Here is a 25,778-nt window from a genome sequence, read left to right as displayed (position 1 = left end):
TTATTTGATACATGGTGTAATGAGTGTGAGCAGCAGATGACAGTCACACTTAAGAGATAAGTGTGGACTGATGTCTGTTACGTTTTTAGCTTTTTGCTGGGTGGTATCTTCAATCCCAGAACCATGGTAGGGGACGAACTAACCAAAATTTGGCTCGTTAAAGGGGAACATTATCACAATTTCAGAAGGGTTAAAACCAATAAAAATCAGTTCCCAGTGGCTTATTTTATTTTTCAAAGTTTTTTTCAAAATTTTACCCATCATGGAATATCCCGAAAAAAGGCTTTAAAGTGCCTGATTTTCGCTATCTGTAAATCCACCCGTCCATTTTCCTGTGACGTCACATAGTGACGCCAATACAAACAAACATAGCGGATAGAACAGCAAGATATAGCGACATTAGCTCGAATTCAGACTCGGATTTCAGCGGCTTAAGCGATTCAACAGATTACGCATGTATTGAAATGGATAGTTGGAGTGTGGAGGCAGATAGCGAAAACGAAATTGAAGAAGAAACTGAAGCTATTGAGCGAATAGCTATTGAAGCTATTCGGCGATCGCCTTCCAACCAACGATTGCATCTTTTGACCACTGGAGCAACTTAAATCCGTCGTTTGGTAAGTGTTTGTTTGGCATTAAATGTGGGTGGAGGGAAAGGCTGGATGCAAATATAGCTACAAATGTACATACAGCTAGTCTAAATAGCATGTTATCATCGATTAGCTGGCAGTCATGCTGTGACCAAATGTGTCTGATTAGCACATAAGTCAATAACATCAACAAAACTCACCTTTGTGATTTTGTTGACTTTATCGTTGGAAATGCATCTGCTCTGAGTGTCGCAGGATATCCACACATCTCTGTGCCATCTGTCGTAGCATAGCTGTCGTCGGTAAAATGTGCAGAACAAACGAGGGACTTTCGCATCTTTTGACTGTACTCAAATCTGTCGATTGGTATGTGTTTGTATGGCATTACATGTGGGTGGAGGGAAAGGCTGGATGCAAATATAGCTACGAATGAGGCATAACGATGCAATATGTACATACAGCTAGCCTAAATAGCATGTCAGCATCGATTGGCATGCCGTGCTAATCGATGCACACTCTACGTAAGTCAACTTGAATCCGTCCCTGATCGTGTTGTCACACCCTCCGACAACACACCGACGAGGCATGATGTCTCCAAGTTACGGAAAACAGTCGAAAAAATGGAAAATAACAGAGCTGATTTAACTTGTGTGTGTAATGTGTTTGAGAAAATGGCGGATTGCTTCCCATTGTAACGTCACGGGTGAAAGGTCATCGCACCGACAGCGAACAATTGAAAGGCGTTTAAATCGCCAAATTCACCCTTTTAGAGTTTGAAAATCGGTTAAAAAAACATATTGTCTTTTTTCTGCAACATCAAGGTATATATTGACGCTTACATAGGTCTGGTGATAATGTTCCCCTTCAAGCCGGTAACCAACTCAACGAGTTCCCAGGACTTGTTTCATTGAAAAGACGGCGACGTTAACACTCACATTTTTTTTTTTTGTCCAACACAGGAGTTTCAGGGACATAAAATCACTTTGAAAGCGACAACTCCTGCTCAATCTCTACACACGTGTCTACCTCTATCGCCAATTACACACTTTATCTTCTTCTTCTTCATTCTCCCCCAGGTGGGGTCAGAGTTTTTCCAAGGACCGCGAGCAATTTGCCCTTGGCTATGCTTGTAACACTGTTTAATTGCAGGGATGTTACTGACGTCTCATCCGGCTCACGTCATGCCCAAATAATATGTGTGGTGGTCAAGCTAGCTCTGTTTTCGATTGATACTAGGCGCCTTTTAGCCTTTCCTGAAGAAAAAAATGCCCTATGATTTTGTTGTTTTCAGCTGTAACAGGTTCAGTTACTTTCCGTCCAAAGAGCATCATGTTTGGCGTTAAGCCCATGAAACTGTGGCAAGTGGCTCAGTACACCATGACGGCATACGGAATCATCAGGTCCCACTCCCCCTTACAACGCTCTGCAGCGGTGACGAGGATTTTCTGCTAAGTAGTGTCATCGGACTGAGGATGGATGAGTCTCTTCTATTCCATGCAATCCGCACATCTTTAGTAAAACTGCTGACTCAAAATTGGTACCTTGGTCAATGTGTAGGCTTTTGGGGACGTGTTCGTCGGGAAGCGGGTACGGGCCCAACCATTTACTAAAAAAAGTCCTGTACTACCAATATGTAGCAGTTGTGTCTTTCAGTCTTATTTAGGGGGTCCCATAAAATCAACAGCTACTCTCTTCACCGAGCAGCTGACTCTCACTGTTTCCAGGGCAGTTTTGGGTGTTTTTTTTAGTCGGGCTTTAGCAGCGCAGCTGGTACACATGCGGCACCATAGAATAACATAGAATAGAATAGAAAGTACTTTATTGATCCCGGGGGGAAATTCAGCAATTGACAACATCCTTCATGTCGTACCAATGGAATCTAGTCTGGAGCCTCGTAAGGGTCCTATCCATCCCAAATTGTCCTTCCACTCGGCCGTCGTGCATCCCATCTAACTGACCTGGGGTTCTGGTGGACAATGGCGCCTGCTGCGCCTGTCAGGCTGAACATTAGCTGAACTGCCATAGTTTTTGTAGACCAATGGTTGGCTTGGGCACAGCTCTCAAAGTAATGCAGAAAGTCTCTCCACAAACTCTAACCGTCAAAATGATCTGGTTGTAGTGTGGGTATTGTCTCTCTCTGATCGTGGAATTCTTCATCACTACTGTCCTTACAGCCAGCATTCTGCATGTGTGTTTGCTTGTGTGTTGCATGCCTGCATCCCATCTTACTACTTTGTATGCTGGTTGTGTTCACAATAGTGGGGCTCTTCACCTCCTAGTGGTGGAGCACTGCAGTGTAAGGCAGAGCCACATTATTTAGCTTATGCACCTCTGACGTCTTTACCTGGCAGATGTGTACGTGACTTGCCATTCACAGTAGAGTTCACATTAATAGCTGCCATTTTACTTTTGCTGCTATCACAGTTCATGGAAGAGGAAGGGTTAATGGGACCAACTCTGTTAATATTCATTCCCAACGAATAGATAGGTAGATGGGTTGATGCCATGATTAATGAAGCTTTCAAAACGGCTCTCAAATGCCTCGGGCTCACCTGTGGTTGCAGACAGCTGCTTCTGTGGCATCAAAAGGGGGTTAATGATGTTGGCAGGGTGATCGTCATTGCGTCATGCTCTCGCGCCGCTTCTTCAAACGATAACATTTCCATGCCACTAGTGAATCTTTCATCACTACCAAAACATCCTTTGTTGATGATACACAACGTTCTCTTTTATGACATCCCTCCGGAATGGGTTGTTGCTGGAGTAAACTTTGCGCCGAGCACCTCTGCTCTCGCTACCATTAGCCTCCTCGTCTCGTGCCGCCATTTTTCGTGTTGCACGTTTTTCTTCTCACATTAAAGAAGTCTCTTTTTTAATGTTACTGTGACGGTCTCTTGCCGTCGTCGTGCGGGTTCCACTGACCACCAAGGAAGGACATCTCTTTGCAGGTTTGACTCTTATTTATTTTCCAATAAAGAAAGACTTTTCTGTGCTTTTCAGCAATTGTCTTTAGTTGTCACTCTCGCGTGTGCTCCAGCCTTTACCCCTTCTCCTTACCGACTGCCGCCTTTAACAGAGCGACAGGTGATTAGACAAACACTTTTAGCTGTGTCATCCACTCACCTGTCACCAACCTCGAAACCGGTCCTGCCACACCCCGCTTCACTGCTGGTGCGCAGGCCACGCCCATCACAGTTACTTTTTTAGATTTTTACTGGGTAGTATCTTTATTCCCGGAACCATGGTAGGGCATGAATTGACCAAAGTTTGGCATTTTGAGCCGGTAACCGACTCAACGAGGTCTTAGGGCCTTGTTTCATTAAAAAAACGAAGCGACTTCTTCCTTGGAGCATACATAAATTCACTTTAACAGCAACAACTCCTGCTCACTCGCTACACACGTCTGTCTCCCTCTATTGCCCTCATGTGGGGTCAGAGTTTTTCCAAGGAGCTCGAGCAACCCCTGTAACACTGTTCAATTGCTGGGATGTTACTGACGTCACGTCCGGCTAAAGTTTCGCCCCAATAATATGCGTGGTGGTCAAGCTAGTTCTGTTTTTAATGGTTACTATGAGTCATTTAGCCTTTCTCGAAAAAAGAAAAATTCCTGTGCCTGTGTTGTTTTCGGTTGTACGAATCGTTCAAATTGCGAAAAGAATAAACATTTCTTCAGAGTTCCTTGAGAGGTGATTAAAAAGGGAGGAAGAGTGCAAGATTTTACGAGAAAAACATACAGCTCACACTCCAGTCCAAGGGAGCAGAGTGGAAGAATGCATGTGTTTGCAGTGATCACTCCGTTAAAGGTTCGTTAGATACACTTTTAACGTTTATTGTTTCCAATTCATGTATTAGCTTGACATTATTTGTATTTTTTAAACACATGTTAGCTACAAGTGTTTCCAAAAGCACCAATTTGGCGTGTCTAAATAAAAGATAGCAAATGTGAGCACAAGAGTTAAGCTTTTACCAAAAGGCAACAATCATAAATGAAGCTTTCAGCACATACACAATGTTGACATATATAGTTATATTTTGATAAAGATGGGGTAAAACCCTCTACTAGTTAACAGCGCGTGCAACAGCAATAAACATCAGTAGATGCAAAGTTAAATCATGAAATGCACCCTTACCCGAGCAAAAACGAGGCAATATTTATCCAGGTCAGTCTTGATACCAATTTCCTTGACCCAGCCACACGTAAATAAGTTGTAGACCTCCATGTTTTTCCAAGTTTCCATATGTTTTGTTGTGTGGATTGCGACCAACATATAATCTTTGATATCACTTGACAAATCTTTTTTTGATAAAGAAGAATTCACGTGTCGGAATCCAAGCAATAAATGAAGCAAGCAACACAAAAACTTTGATGTTTAATTGAGAATATAGAACATTAAACGCGGAGCTCAAACATTTTGAAAAATGTTTTAGTACGACTTTGGCAAGCTACGAAGCCGCACCGCTTGATGGAACGTGGAACATTACGACTACGTTGTCAGACGTTCAGTGGTTCAAAATAAGGGTATCATTAAGGTGTCTGTGTCAGAACCTGAAAATGGAACCTTTTGGGAGACTTAATTTGTGTCTCAATTTAGGGGGTGCATCCTTCCAAGGACCCAGCCAATGCGGTTAACAAAGTGTGGATCCTGGCGAGAGTCCTCCGAGAGTGGCTGGAGCGATATGAATTGGGACAGTCTACCCTTGGGGAGACTTTCTGGTCACGTCACTAGTCCCCGCCCTTACTATCAAGTCACGTATCTGTTGTTCAGTCACTTGAAGTTTAATAATAGCAAACTTTAGAGAAGAATGTCAAATCTTTTTTGTGTTCTCTTAGTCCTTTACGTTATTTCAGAGAAAGCGGCTAAGAGCTACCGGCACCGCCGGTGTCTGATTTTCCTGCGGTTAGAGCTGAACGATCATTGTAGATGGTTGTCAGGACGATGTGTCATGTGTTGATAAGCATTTTAGAGTTATTATTCCTAATTATTAGTTAATGATGGATTTATTTTATGCCAGTTGTAGTGGGACATCTACATTTAAAAACATGCAGACAATCCAGAAGATATCCCAGAAAGAGCTAGTCCTCACACGTTATCCATACAGCAACACCACACAAGCTTATTTAGCAGTTATTTTATAATTATGTCATTTACAATTTCAAATTTTGTCAAATTGGTTGCATTATACCCAGTAATAATAAAAAAATATTGTGATAACATTACATTATTATTATTATCACAACAACTGCAGTTTCAGTACATGAGTTTATTAATTTACATTTTAGGTTATAAAAATATTTTGTTTTTAAATGATCATCCAAACTGGTATATACGTGTTTTTTGTCATTTATTTTTGCTCTGTTGGCCTTTAAATTGCCTAATCCAAGTCCATCCATCCATCCATCCATCCATCCATCCATCATCTTCCGCTTATCCGAGGTCGGGTCGCGGGGGCAGCAGCCTAAGCAGGGAAGCCCAGACTTCCCTCTCTCCAGCCACTTCGTCTAGCTCTTCCCGGGGGATCCCAAGGCGTTCCCAGGCCAGTCTTCCCAACGTGTCCTGGGTCTTCCCCGTGGCCTCCTACCAGCTGGACGTGCCCTAAACACCTCCCTAGGGAGGTGTTCGGGTGGCATCCTGACCAGATGCCCGAACCACCTCATCTGGTTCCTCTCGATGTGGAGGAGCAGCGGCTTTACGTTGAGCTCCTCCCGGATGGCAGAGCTTCTCACCCTATCTCTAAGGGAGAGCCCCGCCACCCGGCGAAGGAAACTCATTTCGGCCGCTTGTACCCGTGATCTTATCCTTTCGGTCATGACCCAAAGTTCATGACCATAGGTGAGGATGGGAACGTAGATCGACCGGTAAATTGAGAGCTATGCCTTCTTGCTCAGCTCCTTCTTCACCACAACGGATCGATACAACGTCCGCATTACTGAAAACGCCGCACCGATCCGCCTGTCGATCTCACGATCCACTCTTCCCCCACTCGTGAACAAGACTCCTAGGTACTTGAACTCCTCCCCTTGGGGCAGGGTCTCCTCCCCAACCCAGAGAAGGCACTCCACCCTTTTCCGGGCAAGAACCATGGACTCGGACTTGGAGGTGCTGATTCTCATTCCGGTCGCTTCACACTCGGCTGCGAACCGATCCAGTGAGAGCTGAAGATCCCGGCCAGATGAAGCCATCAGGACCACATCATCTGCAAAAAGCAGAGACTTAATCCCGTGGCCACCAAACCGGATCCCCTCAACGCCTTGGCTGCGCCTAGAAATTCTGTCCATAAAAGTTATGAACATAATCGGTGACAAAGCACAGCCTTGGCGGAGTCCAACTCTCACTGGAAATGTGTCCGACTTACTGCCGGCAATGCGGACCAAGCTCTGACACTGATCATACAGGGAGCGGACTGCCACAATAATACAGTCCGGTACCCCATACTCTCTGAGCACTCCCCACAGGACTTCCCGAGGGACACGGTCGAATGCCTTCTCCAAGTCCACAAAGCACATGTAGACTGGTTGGGCAAACTCCCATGCACCCTCAAGAACCTTGCCGAGAGTATAGAGCTGGTCCACAGTTCCACGACCAGGACGAAAACCACACTGTTCCTCCTGAATCCGAGGTTCGACTATCCGGCGTAGCCTCCTCTCCAGTACACCTGAATAAACCTTACCGGGAAGGCTGAGGAGTGTGATCCCACGATAGTTGGAACACACCCTCCGGTCCCCCTTCTTAAAGAGAGGGACCACCACCCCGGTCTGCCAATCCAGAGGTACCGCCCCCGATGTCCACGCGATGCTGCAGAGTCTTGTCAACCAAGACAGCCCCACAGCATCCAGAGCCTTAAGGAACTACGGGCGGATTTCATCCACCCCCGGGGCCTTGCCGCCGAGGAGCTTTTTAACTACCTCAGCAACCTCATCCCCAGAAATAGGAGAGCCCACCACAGATTCCCCAGGCACCGCTTCCTCAAAGGAAGACGTGTTGGTGGGATTGAGGAGGTCTTCGAAGTATTCCCTCCACCGATCCACAACATCCGCAGTCGAAGTCAGCAGAACACCATCCGCACCATACACGGTGTTGATAGTGCACTGCTTCCCCTTACTGAGGCGGCGTATGGTGGTCCAGAATCGCTTCGAAGGCGTCCGGAAGTCGTTTTCCATGGCTTCCCCGAACTCCTCCCATGTCTGAGTTTTTGCCTCCGCGACCGCTAAAGCTGCACACCGCTTGGCCCGTCGGTACCCGTCCACTGCCTCCAGAGTCCTATGAGCCAAAAGAACCCGATAGGACTCCTTTTTCAGCTTGACGGCATCCCTCACTGCTGGTGTCAACCAACGGGTTCTGGGATTACCGCCACGACAGGCACCAACAACCATGCGGCCACAGCTCCAATCATCCGCCTCGACAATACCGGTTCAAAACATGGTCCACTCGGACTCAATGTCCTGCACCTCCCTCGTGACATGTTCAAAGTTCTCCCGGAGGAGTGAATTGAAACTCTCTCTGACAGGAGACTCTGCCAGACGTTCCCAGCAGACCCTCACAATGCGCTTGGGCCTGCCGGGTCTGTCCGGCATCCTCCCCCACCATCGCAGCCAACTCACCACCAGTGGTGATCGGTAGAAAGCTCCCCCCCTCTCTTCACCCGAGTGTCCAGAACATGAGGCCGCAAATCCGATGACACAACTACAAAGTCGATCATGGAGCTGCGGCCTAGGGTGTCCTGGTGCCAAGTGCACATATGGACACCCTTATGTTTGAACATGGTGTTTGTTATGGACAATCTATGACGAGCACAAAAGTCCAATAACAAAACACCACTCGGGTTTAGATCCGGGCGACCATTCTTCCCAATCACGCCTCTCCAGGTTTCACTGTCGTTGCCAACGTGAGCGTTGAAGTCCCCCAGTAGGACAAGGGAATCACCCGGGGGAGCACTTTCCAGTACTCCCTCGAGTGTACCCAAAAAGGGTGGGTATTCTGAACTGCTGTTTGGTGCGTAAGCACAAACAACAGTCAGGACCCGTCCCCCCACCCGAAGGCGAAGGGAAGCTACCCTCTCGTCCACTGGGTTGAACTCCAACGTGCAGGCTTTGAGCCGGGGGGCAACGAGAATTGCCACCCCAGCCCGTCGCCTCTCACTGCCAGCAACGCCAGAGTGGAAGAGGGTCCAGTCCCTCTCGACAGAACTGGTTCCAGAGCCCTTGCTGTGCGTCGAGGTGAGTCCGACTATATCCAGCCGGAACTTCTCTACCTCGCGGACTAGCTCAGGCTCCTTCCCCCCCAGTGAGGTGACGTTTTACGTCCCAAGAGCTAGCTTCTGTAGCCGAGGATCGGACCGCCAAGTGCCCTGCCTTCGGCTGGCGCCCAGCTCACAATGCACCCGACCTCTATGGCCCCTCCTATGAGTGGTGAGCCCATTGGAGGGACCTAATCCAAGTCCTCCTTGATAATTCTGCAAAGCAAAAAAAAAAAAAAAACAGAAAAGTTAAACACAAGATCACAATAATCATTTGTTGAAGTAAACATTTTAAAATAACTTCTTGTGGTCTAAAAAAGTAGATTAAAAGATGTAAGGCTTTACATCCAAACGTTGAAAAAAGCTCTTGGCACGAAGCCAGTGGCTGAATAAATGGCTCTCCCTCGGAGGGTTGAAGTCAGGATTAAAGAGCACGGAGGTCACTCAACAGGATACGATATAGTCAAGGTCTTGTATTTTAACAACAATGTATATCAATACTGTCACCTCACCTTTAAATGTTTGCTTGTGTTTTAAATGAGTATATAAAGCTATACTTGCATCTTAAATTCACTCTTTCCGCTGTGCATAGCGCCGCCATGATGAAAATAATTTTCAGAGTTGAGAGCGAAAATGATCTTTAGATAATGAAGGACGTGAAGTGTACAAACCCCAAAATCATTGAAGTTGGCACGTTGTGTAAATCGTAAATAGAAACAGAATACATTGATTTTCAAATCCTTTTCAACCTATAGTCAATTTAATAGACTGCAAAGACAAGATGCTTAACGTTCAAACTGGATGGATGGGGTTCCTGTCAGTCTATCCCAAAACAGCTCTGGCTAATGATAGTGTACCACCACCTACGTTCTATGACTCTGGAGTCAATGAATAATGGGATCTCAGTGTAACGCACTTTAGGTCAATAGAAAAATATAAATCTAATTAATTGTTATTTTTGTCAAAGTGCTGGCATTTGTAACTTTCCTTGGCTCCGTAGTTGCTTATTGCGCAGTCATACTAAATTATAAAAAAGCACAGAGAGACCAACACATGAAATTGTTTGTTCTGGCACTGGATTATGTGTAATTATAAACGGACTAATTTGTCACGCACAATTTTTTTTTGCTGTTTAAAAAACTTATGCAGCAATTAAAAAGTTAGGCACATTTTTGGCTGAAGTTTCCATCCAATACCGACCCATTCAAAAATGTATACGAGGTACCACTGAATAAACTTTAATGTGCCCTCTTGTGGTTCAAACAGATACACGTCAGCCATACCTGGACTTCAGACCTCTGTCAGACCTGGCCCAGCGGACAAAGACTGTTCAAATTCTTCGGGTCAGGACTTCAGGTTGTTGCTCTGATTTGGACATATTTTAACACTTGTGCTTATTTATGGTTTCATTTATGCAATGTCACTTTTCATTTTAGAATTCCCAAGGCAGCATGGCCTGATAAAACACAGGAGGACGTGTCTGAATTCGCTCCTTCGTCACAGTGGAGGTAAAGGATAGACAAACCTGGCAACCAACTTACAAAAAAATAAATACTTTTTTTAAATATACTTATAATAACAGTACATTTTATTTATTCAGTATGTTCAACAAAATTACTTTATATTCGTCACTTTTTTACCCTCAGAATTTATTGGGTACTCTTTTGTCCTTTCCACTAAATGTTTCCTCTTTTTGGCCATAACTTTGTCTGTGTTACTCCAAATGTTTTTTTTTCCCAAAAGGGTTTTTTTCATGTTTATTTTTTACATCTTTATTTTTAATTCTTTCATATATCAACAATACGTTGAGAAATAATTTTAGCCCAACAGGATAGCTTAAGGACGAAAAAGTACTCAGGGAGTTACTCTATAAACAATTTTGATATATATTTTTTTCTACTTTTTTTGCTTGGGTCTCTTAATTAACCTGAGTCATGAAAAAAAAAGTTAATCCTGTGTATGCCCATTTGAAATTATGTCAGTTACTATGTTATTTTGAAGAATTTGCATATAATTAGTACAGTAAATGTTAAAGGCCTGGAGTACTGGTGTAAAGATCAGGCCTGAATATACATACTATTAGTATTACAACTAATTTGCATATTTTTTATCGTGGCAGTGATGAGAGTGCTTGGAAATGTTCACTCACAAACAGACACACTCAACTAGCATGCACAGTGCCAATCAGGAGAAATTACAGATTTATTGTCTTGCTCCAAGTGTTGACAGCCACAAGAGTGCCATTTGCACCCAAACCTATGCTGCACAGGGGGCTACTGATCATAACAATGGAGCCCGTCCTGGTGAAAGCAGCATCTGCATCACATATGTCTGTGCTAGCCATGAATTTGTCATTGATAGTTCTACCAACATTTTCTGTAGACATGGCATCATATACTGTTTACAGGTTATACATTTGGCACAAGAACAATATGTAGAACAAAAACCACACTCATGTACAAAGTCTTAAATTACTGGATGTTGCACTCTATACAGAATAAACTGTATGTGTTTGTCAAGCCGCATTAAGTAGGTTTGTGTTTTAGATCCCTTTCCAAATCTTCACCGTCACTCTCTTCTATCCCACTGACTGGAGACCACCAGGCTGATGCAGATATCCTGGCCTTCATTAGAGCTCGGCAAAACCTCCTCAACAGAGCAGGTAACACACGCAATAATACACCACTTATTTCACAGTCAACACTCCCCTCTAGTGGGACCAGGTATGAGTCTTCACTGTAGTCAGTTCTATATATTTGATACATACAATATGTAGTCTACCATCTCCAAGTCATATTATATGTTACTAGTATACAATCTATCAAGCTGTGCACACTTTTCAATATTTGTGTGTTGTTGTCGCTCCATCCTCCACATTGGCTTTTGTGTAGCTGCTTGCTTTGGCAGATGTTAAAGTGAATTTGCATGTCTTGTGGTTCCAGAAAGGCTGAGATCATACAAACTGCAAGACTAGTGGCCTAGTGTGTGAGGACATCAGACAAAAAAGACAAATTTAGAATGACATTTGCTACCAGACGTCCATGCTACCACTCATGTTCCACTTCTTTCGGGACATATCTTTTTGTTAATTTTTACTATTTGGTAACCTCTCTATTAACTCCAAGCCTCCTCTTAAGTTACAAATGACTTGTTTTCAAATGTTGTCTTTATGATTTCCCCACTTATTTATTTCTTCTGTGAATTACAGGTGCTCCTCAACAATAACGCCACTGGGCCCTTCCAATGCACAAGCTGTTTATCCATATATGTACACATCTTGGAGATTGTAGATGTTATGTTGCTCAATGATGGAGAACAACAACTGGGTCCAAATCATACTTAAGGCCTCTGCCAGCACACATCCTGCCAGAGATGCCGCTTCTGTAACCATAAGCAGCAACCTAGTATAAATCAAACTGTGTCATCCATTTGATCTGAACAAATGTTGTTTTAAGATATCAGAGGCAGGACAACAAGCGGAAGCCAGCTGGCTCCTTTAATGCTGTGAGTCATTCTTCAAAGTTTGCATGTGCAAGAACATGAATGCATTTCATTTTACTGTTGAATATGAGCGTTTTACATGTGGCACACTGTCACAGGCTATAAATATAAATTGTTATGAATATATGTGCAATAAAAAAGGTATTTTTATATCCCCGTCTGCAGCATTGCACAGTAGATACTGTAAATACATTGTCTACTAGTATTTTTTTTTAAAACAACAGCTGCAACCATAATAATAAACATATTGTTGAATCTTTGCAAAATTTAAGTATGGCTCCAAAGGTTTTTTTTGCATAAAATGGTTGTTTTATCAAACTACAAAGACAAGCAACACAAACTACAATAACCAGCCCTGTGAATAGAACCCCACTACGTTTCTGACAGGTATGAACTACCCCTAGTTGTGCTATTTATCCTTTCACTTTACTGCTGTAATGCACATTCCACCCCACCAATGTAGATCCATCCCGTGCTGCTCTTTCTGAGCTCCTGACTGCAGCACTGCGTCCATCAGCATCTGCATGTCATCAATTGGAACTATCTAGTCCCCTCAGAGCCATCACTTAACGCCCACCTCTAAAAGAATGAGCAAGCATATGCAACCTATTTGCATGGCTTTGCATTGATTTGTTTGACAGATGACAAGCAGCTGCAGCAATTTGCATCCTGCCTGAGTTGCCTTGGAGAAAATCTTCTTCAAGTAAGTCAACCCATTGGTTTAATTTGTTTTGATTGTTTTCTTCAAGACGTGCGTGATCAAAGTGACATTTTTTTAATGGTTTGTAGGATTTTTTTTTTTTAGTAACTATATTTTTACATCATATTCAATAAAATCATAATATAGTTTACACATTTTATGCGCAAAACAGTGGATTTGAAAATCAAGATATGGCATTTGTTTGTCAATAAATAATGACAATAACATATTTTGGTGAATACCTATGCTGTTAATTCAGGGGATGCATTTGTTAAGAATTGTACCTTACCGCAACCTTTAAAAAATAAATACGAATAATGGAACAAATAACATTTTTTAATCTTGTTGTTCATTATATTATTTTATTTTTGTAATTCTATTCATTTTTGTATTAAATTTATTTTTTAAGTTATGTAAGTAATAGGGTACTGAAAAAAATCCATTCACATCCGAATCACATTTGTTATTTATTACAATTCTAAATTGGTGCATAATTTAAATAGATTTGAAAAAAAAAATTTTTTTTAGGTCATCTCCGTGCTTACTTGCTGTTGAATGTGTAATGTGTCAGCAGCCAACATGAGCTTTTGTACATTATATATAACCTGATTTGAAAAGGTTTTATTGTGATTATACCAAATAATATATTGCAAGAATCATGTTGAATCAGGAATCAATTTTAAATCAAATTGAAACATATGTTGTTGAAAAAATTACATCCCTGATACACACACACATATATATATATATATATATATATATATATATATATATTTGTTTGAATAAAATGTGATTATTACATAGGTATACATTTTTGCGTTAACATTAATAGACATATTACTTGAGCCTTTTCAGTCTCATCACCTTCCTTCACCGATTTATTAGACAAATCACTTTGTTCTACTCCCTCATTGTTTTATTTATCTCTATCAAGCTGCTTTTGGTCTTTACTATCTATTTCGAGACAGAAGGCCACACCAGTTTGAGGTATCTTTCCGAGAGTGAGTTTTTCCTTTCCTATGTCACCAAGTGTATATGCTCATCTGGGGTTCAGTTGGTTCTCTTTAATGTACAAGAAGTGTGCTTCTTTCTTAATTGACATTACTTCTCCTGTGAATTGAAATAGAAATAAAGTTGACTTGACTAATGAAGCATCCATTTGTGGAAAAATGTCTAAAATGGCAAAGCTAATGCAATGCATCACATTGATCACTTGATTATAGTTGAGACTAGGGTTGTACGGTATAGCGGTTCTGATAATTGAAAATGGTAACATACTACCTTTGAAAAATACAGGTAAAATGCATAATTACTACAATAAATACTACTCCCTTTATAAATTTAATAACATCAACACCTTCAAAATATGTCCAAAATGGACATTTGGATGATTGGCGAAATATAGCCCTTGGTGAAAACTGGTTTCAAAAAACACTGGTCACTCAATTTTGATTAACTCTGTAGGAATGCTATTAACTTACTGTTTATTTATAATTAAAAAAAATGTAAGTCTTATTTGACACGATTGAGAAGCATGCTGCACCTCCATCTCCTCAGGTGCCTCTGTACACAGGATGATTGTAATAGATTTTTGAATTTTTTTGTGAACAAGATGCAAGACAAAAGGGCCTGTATTAGTCCTCCCTTGGATGGTTTGTGCACTACTCCGGCTCCTGTGTGCTCATCATGGTCTTCCTTTAGTCCTGTCAGCCTACAAGATGTTCAGGTTTTAGTGGAAAAAATGAAACCCACATCGAGCCCTATGAACATTGTTCCTACTCCACTTTTCTTAAATGTATTTGATGCTGTTGGTCCTTGGGTGGTAAAATTGATAAACCTTTCACTTTGGTCTGGCTCGATCCCCAGCTTTTTCAAACATGCTCTGGTGAATCCCATCCTTAAAAAAAAACTGATCTTGATCCGGTGGAGCCTATAAATTACCGGCCCATATCAAAACTTCTCTTGATGTCAAAAATCATTGAAAAAGTGGTAGCTAATGAGCTATTCTCATTTTTGGAACAGCATGACTTTTACGATAAATACAAGTTGATACAGTGCAGGTTACGCCTGTACTGGCTCACCTGCACTGGCTTCCTGTGCACTTAAGATGTGACTTTAAGCTTTTACTATTTACGTATAAAATACTACACGGTCTAGCTCCATCCTATCTTGCCGATTGTATTGTACCATATGTCCCGGCAAGAAATCTGCGTTCAAAAGACTCCGGCTTATTAGTGATTTCTAGAGCCCAAAAAAAGTCTACGGGCTGTAGAGCGTTTTCCGTTCGGGCTCCAGTACTCTGGAATGCCCTCCCGGTAACAGTTCGAGATGCTACCTCAGTAGAAGCATTTAAGTCTCACCTGAAAACTCATCTGTATACTCTAGCCTTTAAATAGACCTCCTTTTTAGACCAGTCCAGAGTCGAGACCCAGGATGGACCGCTCGCCTGTGTATTAGTTGGGGACATCTCTACGCTGCTGATCCGCCTCCGCTTGGGATGGTTTCCTGTGGACGGGACTCTCGCTGCTGTCTTGGATCCGCTTTGAACTGAACTCTCGTGGCTGTGTTATGGATTGAACTTTCACAGTATCATGTTAGACCCGCTTGACATCCATTGCTTTCGGTCCCCTAAAGGGGGGGGCGGGGGGGGGGGGGGGGTTGGGGGGTCCTCTCCAAGGTTTCTCATAGTCAGCATTGTCACTGGCGTCCCACTGGATGTGAATTCTCCCTGCCCACTGGGTGTTAGTTTTCCTTGCCCTTTTGTGGGTTCTTCCGAGGATGTCGTAGTCGTAATGATTTGTGCAGTCCTTTGAGACATTTGTGATTTGGGGCTATATAAATAAACATTGATTGATTGATTGATTGAAATACGATTCTGGCTTTAGGTCATTTCACTCCATGGAAACTGCTCTTTGGAAAGTTTCCAGTGCCGCTGACTCTGGCCGCTGACTCTGGCCGCTACACAGTTTTGGTTTTGCTCGATTTGACATCTGCCTTTGATACTGTGAATCACAGTATACTGATAGTTCGCCTCAAATCTAAGATTGTTTTTTTTTTTGGTGCAGTTCTGCAATGGTTTACTTATATAAATGGAAGAACTTTTAATGATGTAATGTCTAATGTGTCCAACCTGTCATGTGTTGTAGCCCAGGGTTCTGTTCTGGGGCCTGTTTTATTTTTGTTGTACCTGATGCCGCTTGGGAGGTTGATCAGTAGTTTAAAACTTGTTCTTATAATTTCTATGCAGATGATATTCAACTGTTATGCTCCTTCAATGATTTAGAGTTGCACAAGTCATCTGAGTTCTTGGAGTGCGTATCCTGTATTAAAAACTAGTTGTCCTCAAATATCCTCCAGATAAATTCAAGCAAAACGGAAACTCTGATAATTGCTCCCAATTAAAAGATCTCCCTGATCCAGAACTCCCTTTGTGCTTTGGGTGCATCTGTTAAAGCAGCCTCAGAAACCTTGGGGTTGTGCTTGATCAGTCCATGTCGTTGGAGGGTCACTGTCGTCAACTGACCAAAAACAGTTTTGATCATCTCAGAAATATTTGTAAAGTGAGAAATTTGTTGTCAAAATTGGATCTCGAAATGATCATTCACGCGCTCATTTCATCTCGCATCGACTATTGCAATTCTCTTTTCACTCTCTTCAACAAGTCAACGCTAAAGAGACTTCAGACTGTACAAAATGTGGCTGCCAGACTTGACCGGTGCACCCAGAACAGCCCATATTAAAGTTAAAGTTAAAGTACCGATGATTGTCACACACACACACACTAGATGTGGCAAAATTATTCTCTGCATTTGACCCATCACCGTTGATCATCCCCTGGGAGCTGAGGGGAGTAGTGAGCATCACCCCCGTTTTATCCAGTCTTCACTGGCTTCCAGTTAAATTCCGTATTGAGTTTAAGACTTGATATTCCGTGCATTGCATGGTGGTGCCCCTCAGTACATCACTGACTTGCTATGCCCTTACTCTTAAGGGCACAGCCTCCAGTCTTTAGGCCAGGGTCTACTAAAGATCCCAAATACTAATTTTAAAACCCGTGGAGACCTGGCATTCCAGGCTATAGCTCCCAAACTCTGGAACAATTTGCACCAGTCCCTCCGTGATCTTGACTGTGTTGACACATTTGAGAAACATTTGAAAACTTCTCTTTCTAGTAAAGCCTTTAGTTAATGCACCTTTTAACCATCATTTTTAATCCACATGGTATCCTTTTCATGATGTTTCCTCTGTTGTTTTAAATTGAATTATTGTACTTACTTACTTACTTAGATCGGTAGGTTGTGAGTTCAAACCCCGGCCGGGTCATACCACAGACTATAAAAATGGGACCCATTACCTCCCTGCTTGGCATCAAGGGTTGTAATTTGGGGGGTTAAAGCACCAAAAATTATTCAAATGCAGAGAATTATTTCGCCACACTTACAGTGTGCGTGACAATCATTGATACTTTAACTTTTTAACTTATTATTTTTGTTGTGGCATCATGCCAGGAGATTTTTCTACATTTGCACTATACCTTATTATTGGTTTTATTACCAACATTTTCATTTTGTAAAGAAGTTTTGCAATACTGCAGTTAAATAGTACCTATACTGTACAAGGGTGCCCAAACCTTTTTCAAAGTAGAAATATGCCAATGCGCCATTAGCCGAACACAGCGATTTTAAGCATACAGAAGCAGCATGAGTGAGATGTTTAGCCCCATATCGCCGTTTATAAGGTAGTGGAGATCATTATGTGCAAAAGTCTTTCAGACATGCCATCAATGATTGTGTGAACCTGAAAGAGATCAATATGACTATGTTAAGCTTGGGAAGCCACACAAAATGACTCGGTGGAGCACTTGGGTTACCCATGACTTATACAGAATTGTTAAATTGATACAGTCGTACCTCAACAAATGAGCTTAATGGCTTTTATGACAAAGCTCCTATCTCAAAACATGTGTATCTTAAATCAACGTTTCCCATTGAAATTAATTGAAATCAATAATCAATTTGGGTGCTTGCCGTCTTCCCTTCAAAAAGCATCATCATTATTACATAACGTGCCTTTTAAAAAGAAAAACAAACTTCTAACTTGTAAATATTTTATAAAACAATACAATAGAATATATTCCTAATAACTACAATGAATTTAGAATATGTAATACAAATGTACAACATTTCCCTTGAAGACTGGACTTCTATGGTGTCTCCTTCCAGCTGCTTCTCTGTCAAACTCACCATCAGCAGCTTCTCCATTTTTTCATTGACAAATTTCCGCCATTCATATTTTATTCAAACATCCTTGGTTGACTGATTCTGCTTCATTATGCCCCCCAATTTTGGCTTGTAACGCAAAGTATAACAAATAGCTGAGAGACAGCTTTTATCTCAAAACTCTCTTATGTTGAGATACCAACGTACTTCTCTGAGAACGTCTGTCAAAATAATATTTTGCTTTGCAGTGCGCAGCTTGGATCCCATTACAGAAAATCATTAAAATAGCTGTGGTTGTTGAGTCTGTAAGTGGAGAATTTTGAAATGCTTAGAAGTCACTAGTTTCTTTTTAGAATGTTTACTATACAATCAATCAATCCTAAAAGGTAAATGCTTGTGCTGAAACCAGCAATCAGATTCTTTGGTACATCTGTACCAATACAGGATGATTAAAGCAGTTATTTTTGTTGGCATGTACTCTGTGAGTCTTTACAATTCTGTACAACACAAAACCCATAAATATCCATTAGGTATTCTTTTGAGACATATTTCAACTAAGTTTTATATAGCTTGCTCATTGCTCTTGTCAAAAAGTCAACTCTTTCCTCCCCCTGTGACCGTAAACATTAACGGCCTCCCAATCTGGTAAAAAGGTCTTGTGATTGTAAGATTGTTCAAGCAGGCTTCTTTGGGTTTGAAGAAAAGCTGCCGTTGCAAAGCACAACTCTGCTGGACCGCTTAACCAACTGAAAAGTAGTCAGGTGAAATATTAACTTTTGTTCAACAGACAAGGTGCAGCTTTATTAGTGGAAACAGTTAAAACTGTTGAGTGTGCGTGCACGCGAGTGTGTGTGTGTGTGTGTGTGTGTGTGTGTGTGTGCGTGTGTGTGTGTGTGTGTGTGTGTGTGTCCAGATGTCGCCCTAATGGAGAAGGTGTTTAGTCGCCACACAGGCGACCCATAAATCACAGTCTGGCAGATACTAGGCCTTGTTGACCAATCAGAGAAATAACAGCTAGTAGAGATGGTCTACCTTCAGTCATTATGAGACACGGCTTTGCAAAAGAATAACACTTGCACAGTATAAACTAAAAGACAAATATATAATTTTAAATTTTTTCAGCAATAATGGCACCACTTTACTCTGAACCCCTAACAAGATCTGAGTATTTTTCCGAGGAAGTTAGCATTAAACCTTTTTTCAACTACTAAATCTCGATCCGAGCGCACGCCTGTGGTTCCATTGTGGCTTTGGTGCACTTTTTTGATGGCGAGGTTCCAGCTGGTCCGCGTCAAAGTGAGCTGGACGGTACTTTTGGCTCTGGCCCACCTCACCTACCTGCTATTTGGCGCCATCGTCTTCCAAGTCCTGGAACGAGAGGCTGAGAGCAACAACCGAAACCACTTCCAACTGGAGAAGTTGAATTTCTTGGCTAATTACACCTGCTTGGATGGACCAGCCTTGGAGAAGTTTGTTCAGGTCTGGCATTTTCTTCTTCTTGTTCATGTCTGTAAAACTGCTATGGGGCATAAACAGCAATCAATGTGTTGATTGACGGATGTAGTAGTCAAAGTTGTAACCTTGACACCATGTCACTGAGTAAATGTAAGCAAAAAGAGCTACAGGGATCAGCAAAAGATAAATTGTATTAGAAGTGCCTACAGTACTAATAAAAAGTTTAGAGGTCAACTGCCTGTCAGGATCTAGTATGCACCTATTGTTAATGTGTGGGAATACTGATAGCCAAGCTTTTTATTGGTGCTAATTGTTGCTCTTTCATTCATTTGATTAAAAGCTATGATTTGTGATGGCTTCCTAAATGCAGCTCACAGCTTTAAAACCATATGTATTTATGGGGCTTCTTGCTGAGCTATGTTGTGGTGAATAACCCACATTACAGGTATTAGTTCTGGTCTTTGTTTGGAATTTAATTTTAGCATGTTCACTCAAAGGTCACCTATTTTGCAAAACCAACTTTTTTTTACTTATTGGTACCTGTTTTTGTATACAGGAAAAAAAATGATAATATACAATATGACTTGTAATAAATCATAATATGATATGGGTTGTATTATGTTTTTTGGTATTTTAAAAAAAAACTTCTTTGTGGTTTACATATGTAATGGTGGTTATTTGGTCAAAATTCTGCATAGATTATGTTTTACAGATCATTCTTAAGCCGCTTTCTGACCGTCTCTTCAGGATGCGCTGTTTTGTGTCTTATTTCCTTTAATTGTGCCTTTACTTCGACTGCATTTTCTCCCCGTCAGCCATGTTGTAGTTTTTAGTACTGCCATATGGGGTATTTTGACGGATACACTTTCAAACTCAATGCTACTTTGTATTAGAAATGGCAACAGCCGGGGATGCATGTGGATGTACGAGTCAGTCTGCCCCACAACAAAAGGATGGAGAAAAAGAAGGAACTTATTGACTACAATGACAAACTCGCGCAAAGCTTTTAAGTTGAAACTTTACAATATAAGGAGATATCTGCTGAAGTCACAACTGGGAACAATGTCACAAATGTGATCAATTCCAAATGGATTGTTTGGGGGAAGTATGAAGGAAGACAAGATTGCTGTATAAATATCTCCGCCATGCTTCTAAGGTCTGATTTAACATTTTCGGGATGCATACAGATCCCAAATACACAAAAACAGCTACCAATAGTTAAGAAAAGTTGGTTTTGCATAATCCAACAACATTATTGACGTATTTTTCCGACCACTGGGCGAACCGGATTATTGGTCTATTCGGGTCTATGTTCATACCAAAGGCACACTGAATTTTAAGGCCCATTGAAGGAGTCTTTTTTTTTTTTTAATATATATTTAAAACATTTCCTTGTAGTCTATATAATATGTAAGGGTGGTTCTTTGGTCAAAATGTTGCATAGATTATGTTTTACAAACCATCTTCAAGCCGCGTTTTGACCGTCTCTTCAGGATGCTCCGTTTTTATTTACGTGGCTCCACTTTGACAGTGTCTTCTCCCTGTCATCGTTATCTACCGGTAGTTGTTTGCACTTCCACATCGAACTACTGACAGATATAAGTTGTATGATACTTTATATTAAAAATGCCAACAGCGCAGGATGAATGCCCCACAAGAGGCAAGAGAAAAGGAAGGAGCTTATCAACTACAACTCGGGTTACGCACAAATTTTCAACTTATGGAAACCCCAGATCCAAATACACATCAGCAGGAACCAAAAGGTTATAAGGGGTTATAAATTAATGGATTTTAAGTGCACCTAATAGTCCAACAAACACGGTAATCTGATTTAAAAACAGTTTTACCCATTTACCTGTAACCCATCTTTATGACAGAATGATCAAAATCCCTAAAACATCTCTAGCAATGCATTTCAGGCAGTTTGTCCAAGAAATGTTCCTTCCTTTCTTTAGTCTCTTAACGCTTCAAAAATTAAGCACAATTAATTCAAATTAATCTTTAGCTGTAATCCATCTGATTAAACATGTGAATTTTTTCCCGGCACTTATCATTAAATGATTTCCAAGGATATATTGTTATGTCAATGACAGTGTGATGTATTTGCAGGTGATTTTAGACGCCTGGGAAAGGGGCGTGAATCCTTCGGGTAACTCAACGAACCCTAGTAACTGGGATTTCAGCAGCTCTTTCTTTTTTGCCGGCACTGTGGTCACAACTATAGGTGAGCGCTTTGCACCAGGTGGAATTTTTTCAAGTCCGGCTTGTGCTGGATGACTTCTCTTTTTCCCAGGGTATGGCAACCTATCTCCCAGCACTGTGTGTGGTCAGGTGTTCTGCGTGTTCTATGCCCTGTGCGGCATCCCACTAAACCTGGCCTTCCTCAAACAACTGGGCAAATGCCTCACTCTACACTTAGGTCGCCTGGAGAGAGGGATGGTGTCTGTGGTTCCACACAAGGTAATGCATCCATTGAGTAGCTGTATGCTGTTGGGCTAAATTGTTGTAGAACTTGTTTCCTGTTTTCTTCTTTAGCAAACAGTTGAGGCTTTGGCAGTCAGCTCCTTCTTCGTCACGGGTAGCCTGCTGTTTCTGGTCATCCCACCTCTGCTGTTCAGTTACGTGGAAGGGTGGACATTTGGTGAAGGCTTCTACTTCGCTTTCATTACACTCAGCACCATTGGGTTTGGAGATTATGTGGTGGGTGAGTAGAGAGCACAAATAAGTACTAAAAGGGGGTAGTTTTTGTGGGTCACATGCTGACATTCACAATCACGCTACACTTGAATGGCCACCACTGGTCCTGGGCGTTGCCCTAATTCAGATAGGATAGACTACAGCTTCAACACAACCCTGACCAAAACATTAATAATTTAATCCATGATTAGTTATACAGCCCTTAATTATAGGTGCCTCGAAGAGCTGTTCAAACCACAATGACATCACTGTTCTGAACCCAGAGCCTGTGTTACCGGCTGCTAAGGATGCAAAGTGGGTACAGTTATTTCAAAGTATTCATAGTAATGTAATAGTCCAGTCCATTGGGGGCAAGCAGAGGATTGGTCTCCAACCAGATCAATAAGGTGTGGTCATGACTGTCCTCCAGACTGGTATATCTTCAGGGATTAACCATGGCCTTCTGGTTTTTGATTGATTGATTGATTGAAATTTTTATTAATAGATTGCACAGTACAGTACATATTCCGTACAATTGACCACTAAATGGTAACACCCGAATAAGTTTTTCAACTTGTTTAAATCGGGGTCCACGTAAATCAATTCACGGTACAAATATTTACTATCAGCATAATACAACCTGGTAACCTCTCCTTGCAGGAGAGGGAGGCAAAAAAGAGAAGAAGCAGGTCACCTGGTCTAAAACAAAGTATATTTAAAAGCCCAGAGTATATAAATAAGTTTTACGGTGCGACTTAAATGCTTCAACCGAGATGGCATCTAACTGTTCCCCCTAGGGCATTCCAGAGTACTGGAGCCTGAAATTAAAATGCTCTAGAGCCTGCAGACTTTTTTTGGGCCCTGGGAATCACTAATACAGGACAGTGTGGTTCGGTTGGAACTTGAGGGTTAAAGGTTCCATCCCCGCTTCCGCCATCCTAGTCACTGCCGTTGTGTCCTTGGGCAAGATACTTTACCCACTTACTCCCAGTAACTTAGATAAAGGGTTTCACTATGTAAAGCGCTTTGACTCACTAGAAAAAAGCGGCATATAAATAAAATTCACTTCACTTCAATTCACAAATACAAACCCTGTTTACATATGAGTTGGGCAATTGTGTTAGATGTAAATATGAATGGAATAAAATGATTTGTGAATCCTTTTTAACCCATATTCAGTTGAATGCACTACAAAGACACGATATTTGATGTTCAAACTCATAAACTTTATTTTTTTTTTTGCAAATAATAATTAACTTGGAATTTCATGGCTGCAACACCTGCCAAAGTAGTTGGGAAAGGGCACGTTCACCACTGTGTTACATCACCTTTTCTTTTAACAACACTCAGTAAATGTTTGGGAACTGAGGAAACTAATTGTTGAAGCTTTGAAAGTGGAATTCTTTCCCATTCTTGTTTTATGTAGAGCTTCAGTCGTTCAACAGTCCGGGATCTCAGCTGTCGTATTTTACGCTTCATAATGCGCCACAAATTGGTACACAACTACTACTAACTACTGATTTTCCCTTGCAGGGACCGATCCTGGGAAGGAGTACATTTCTCTGTACCGTAGCCTGGCGGGTATTTGGATCATATTCGCTTTGGCCTGGCTCGCTCTGATCCTCAGCATGGGCACGCGGATAATGGAGCATGTCATTGGTCTGACAATTCCAGGCTTCAGGAAGCAAGAGGAGGATGAGGACGTGTCATCTAATAAACTGGACGACACTTCAAAGATCTGACACCTGATCCCAAATCCTTTCATTTGAGGCCACTGGGGTTAGACACACAGCTGACTACAGCCAGCGCAGGATTCCCGCTCATTACCTATATGTGATTGTCCAAATGTGATGTGTGATTCATCAAGATTGTACATTTTATTCTATGAATGTGTTCATTATATGACACTTTGGTAAGAAGTCTACCTCAATAAGTGTCATTGCACACTTATACAGTATATATCATAAACCAGGGGTGTCCTAACTTTATACACCGAGGGCCACATACTTAAAAAGATTCAAGGTTGCTGGGCCCTTTTGACACATTTTGTCAATTAAAACCCATCCAGGGTAGGTCAATATATGCTAAGCTACCTGAACAAAACATCTTTGCTTTTTCTGTCATAGGTGACCTAGCAAATCTACAGTATATAATACATTATTATACATCTCATTAATAATTAATTCGCTTTATTTTTGCAATATGTTAAAGGAAATGAAAAAAACCTAACTTTGGTATCAACATTATAGCTTACGAAAGGGTGGACGAGGGTGTAATAGTTCTACTCGTTCTTTTTGATTAAATACACTTGTGTACTGTATGTACTATTTATTGCAGACCTGGTCAAATTAAGGTCCGGTTAGCTTTTCAATCTGGCCCGCCGGAGATTCCCAAATAATTGTTTTAGATGTTTAAGATGGAAAGTGTAGCTGCTATTATGATGTGCAGTGATTTTTTCTAATGGCCGAAAGTCTTCAACTATAAATGATAAATGGGTTGTACTTGTATAGCGCTTTTCTACCTTTAAGGTACTCAAAGCGCTTTGACACTACTTCCACATTTACCCTTTCACACACACATTCACACACTGATGGAGGGAGCTGCCATGCAAGGCGCTAACCAGCACCCATCAGGAGCAAGGGTGAAGCGTCTTGCTCAAGGACACAACGGACGTGACTAGGTTGGTACTAGGTGGGGATTGAACCAGGGATCCTCGGGTTGCGTACGGTGACGCAGTGAGAGAGTGGCCATCTAAGTCTTTCAATGCTTGGAATCTGCATCACATACTAGTTACTATGGTCATCTAATTAGTTGCTATGTCATGTAATTAGTTACTATGGTCATCTAATTACTTACTATGGTCACTATGAGATATCTCGGATTGTAGATGGGGTTTTTTTCACCATTTTTGTTGCATTTTGGTTGCGTTTCGGTTGATTGTAAATGATGATGTCAATATTCAGTGTTTTATCATTTGTAGTTAATATTGTAAAATCCCACATTATTTATTTTCATGTACATTCTAAGTGTCTCATTCAGTAAAAAAAAAAAAAAATTCAAATTCCATTCCGTTTTTTAAGGCGGTCTGTAATAACGTTTCTAGCTTTGCATAATTTTTGTGAGGTTTTTTATTAGTGTTCCCCAGACACCCTTTTTTTTATCTAAATCTGGCCCCCCGAGTAAAATAATTGCCCAGGCCCTGTTTATTTTGAGAATGTATATAATAATAACAATGTATATCTGCTGGACACTTCTTTGGGTGCAAAAAAAAAGATTTTATGGACACAGTTTCTCACCTTGTTTACATATGAAAAACAAGGATGCACAATAATACACATATTAATAATGCCTCAATATTATCTTTGTTCAATCGAAGTGCTCTTTTAATGTGTCTCATACAGT

At 41.4% G+C, this 25,778-nt stretch overlaps 2 protein-coding genes across 7 annotated transcripts in view; both read left to right on the top strand.

Moving 5' to 3' along the window:
- kif6 (kinesin family member 6) overlaps positions 1–13,102 on the top strand; it is a 116,859-nt gene extending 103,757 nt beyond the window's left edge. For 2 of the 5 annotated variants that reach the window (XM_061895679.1, XM_061895676.1), the window contains 4 exons: positions 10,092–10,181; positions 10,262–10,333; positions 11,372–11,487; positions 11,768–12,027. In XM_061895679.1, coding sequence (XP_061751663.1) covers positions 10,092–10,181; positions 10,262–10,333; positions 11,372–11,487; positions 11,768–11,799 — 310 coding nt within the window. In that variant the 3' untranslated portion in view covers positions 11,800–12,027. The other 3 variants (XR_009806191.1, XR_009806192.1, XM_061895678.1) reach the window with 3 other exon arrangements.
- Positions 13,103–19,198: 6,096 nt separating this feature from the next.
- On the top strand, positions 19,199–25,703 carry LOC133548796 (potassium channel subfamily K member 16-like). 2 transcript variants are annotated; one of them, XM_061893736.1, is made up of 5 exons: positions 19,199–19,724; positions 21,810–21,924; positions 21,994–22,160; positions 22,236–22,404; positions 23,910–25,703. In XM_061893736.1, exons 1-5 carry the CDS (start codon positions 19,512–19,514, stop codon positions 24,116–24,118), a joined length of 873 nt encoding a protein of 290 aa, XP_061749720.1. In that variant the 5' UTR covers positions 19,199–19,511; the 3' UTR covers positions 24,119–25,703. The 2 variants fall into 2 exon arrangements, with proteins under 2 accessions (XP_061749720.1, XP_061749721.1); XM_061893737.1 differs by having other exon boundaries at positions 22,236–22,400; positions 23,910–24,124.
- The last annotated feature ends 75 nt before the right edge of the window (positions 25,704–25,778 follow it).

Source organism: Nerophis ophidion, linkage group LG03 (assembly GCF_033978795.1).
Source record: "Nerophis ophidion isolate RoL-2023_Sa linkage group LG03, RoL_Noph_v1.0, whole genome shotgun sequence".
Lineage (NCBI taxonomy): Eukaryota > Metazoa > Chordata > Actinopteri > Syngnathiformes > Syngnathidae > Nerophis > Nerophis ophidion.
The sequence above is the reverse complement of the archived record's forward strand: the minus strand, read 5'-3'. Positions and strand labels throughout refer to the sequence as shown.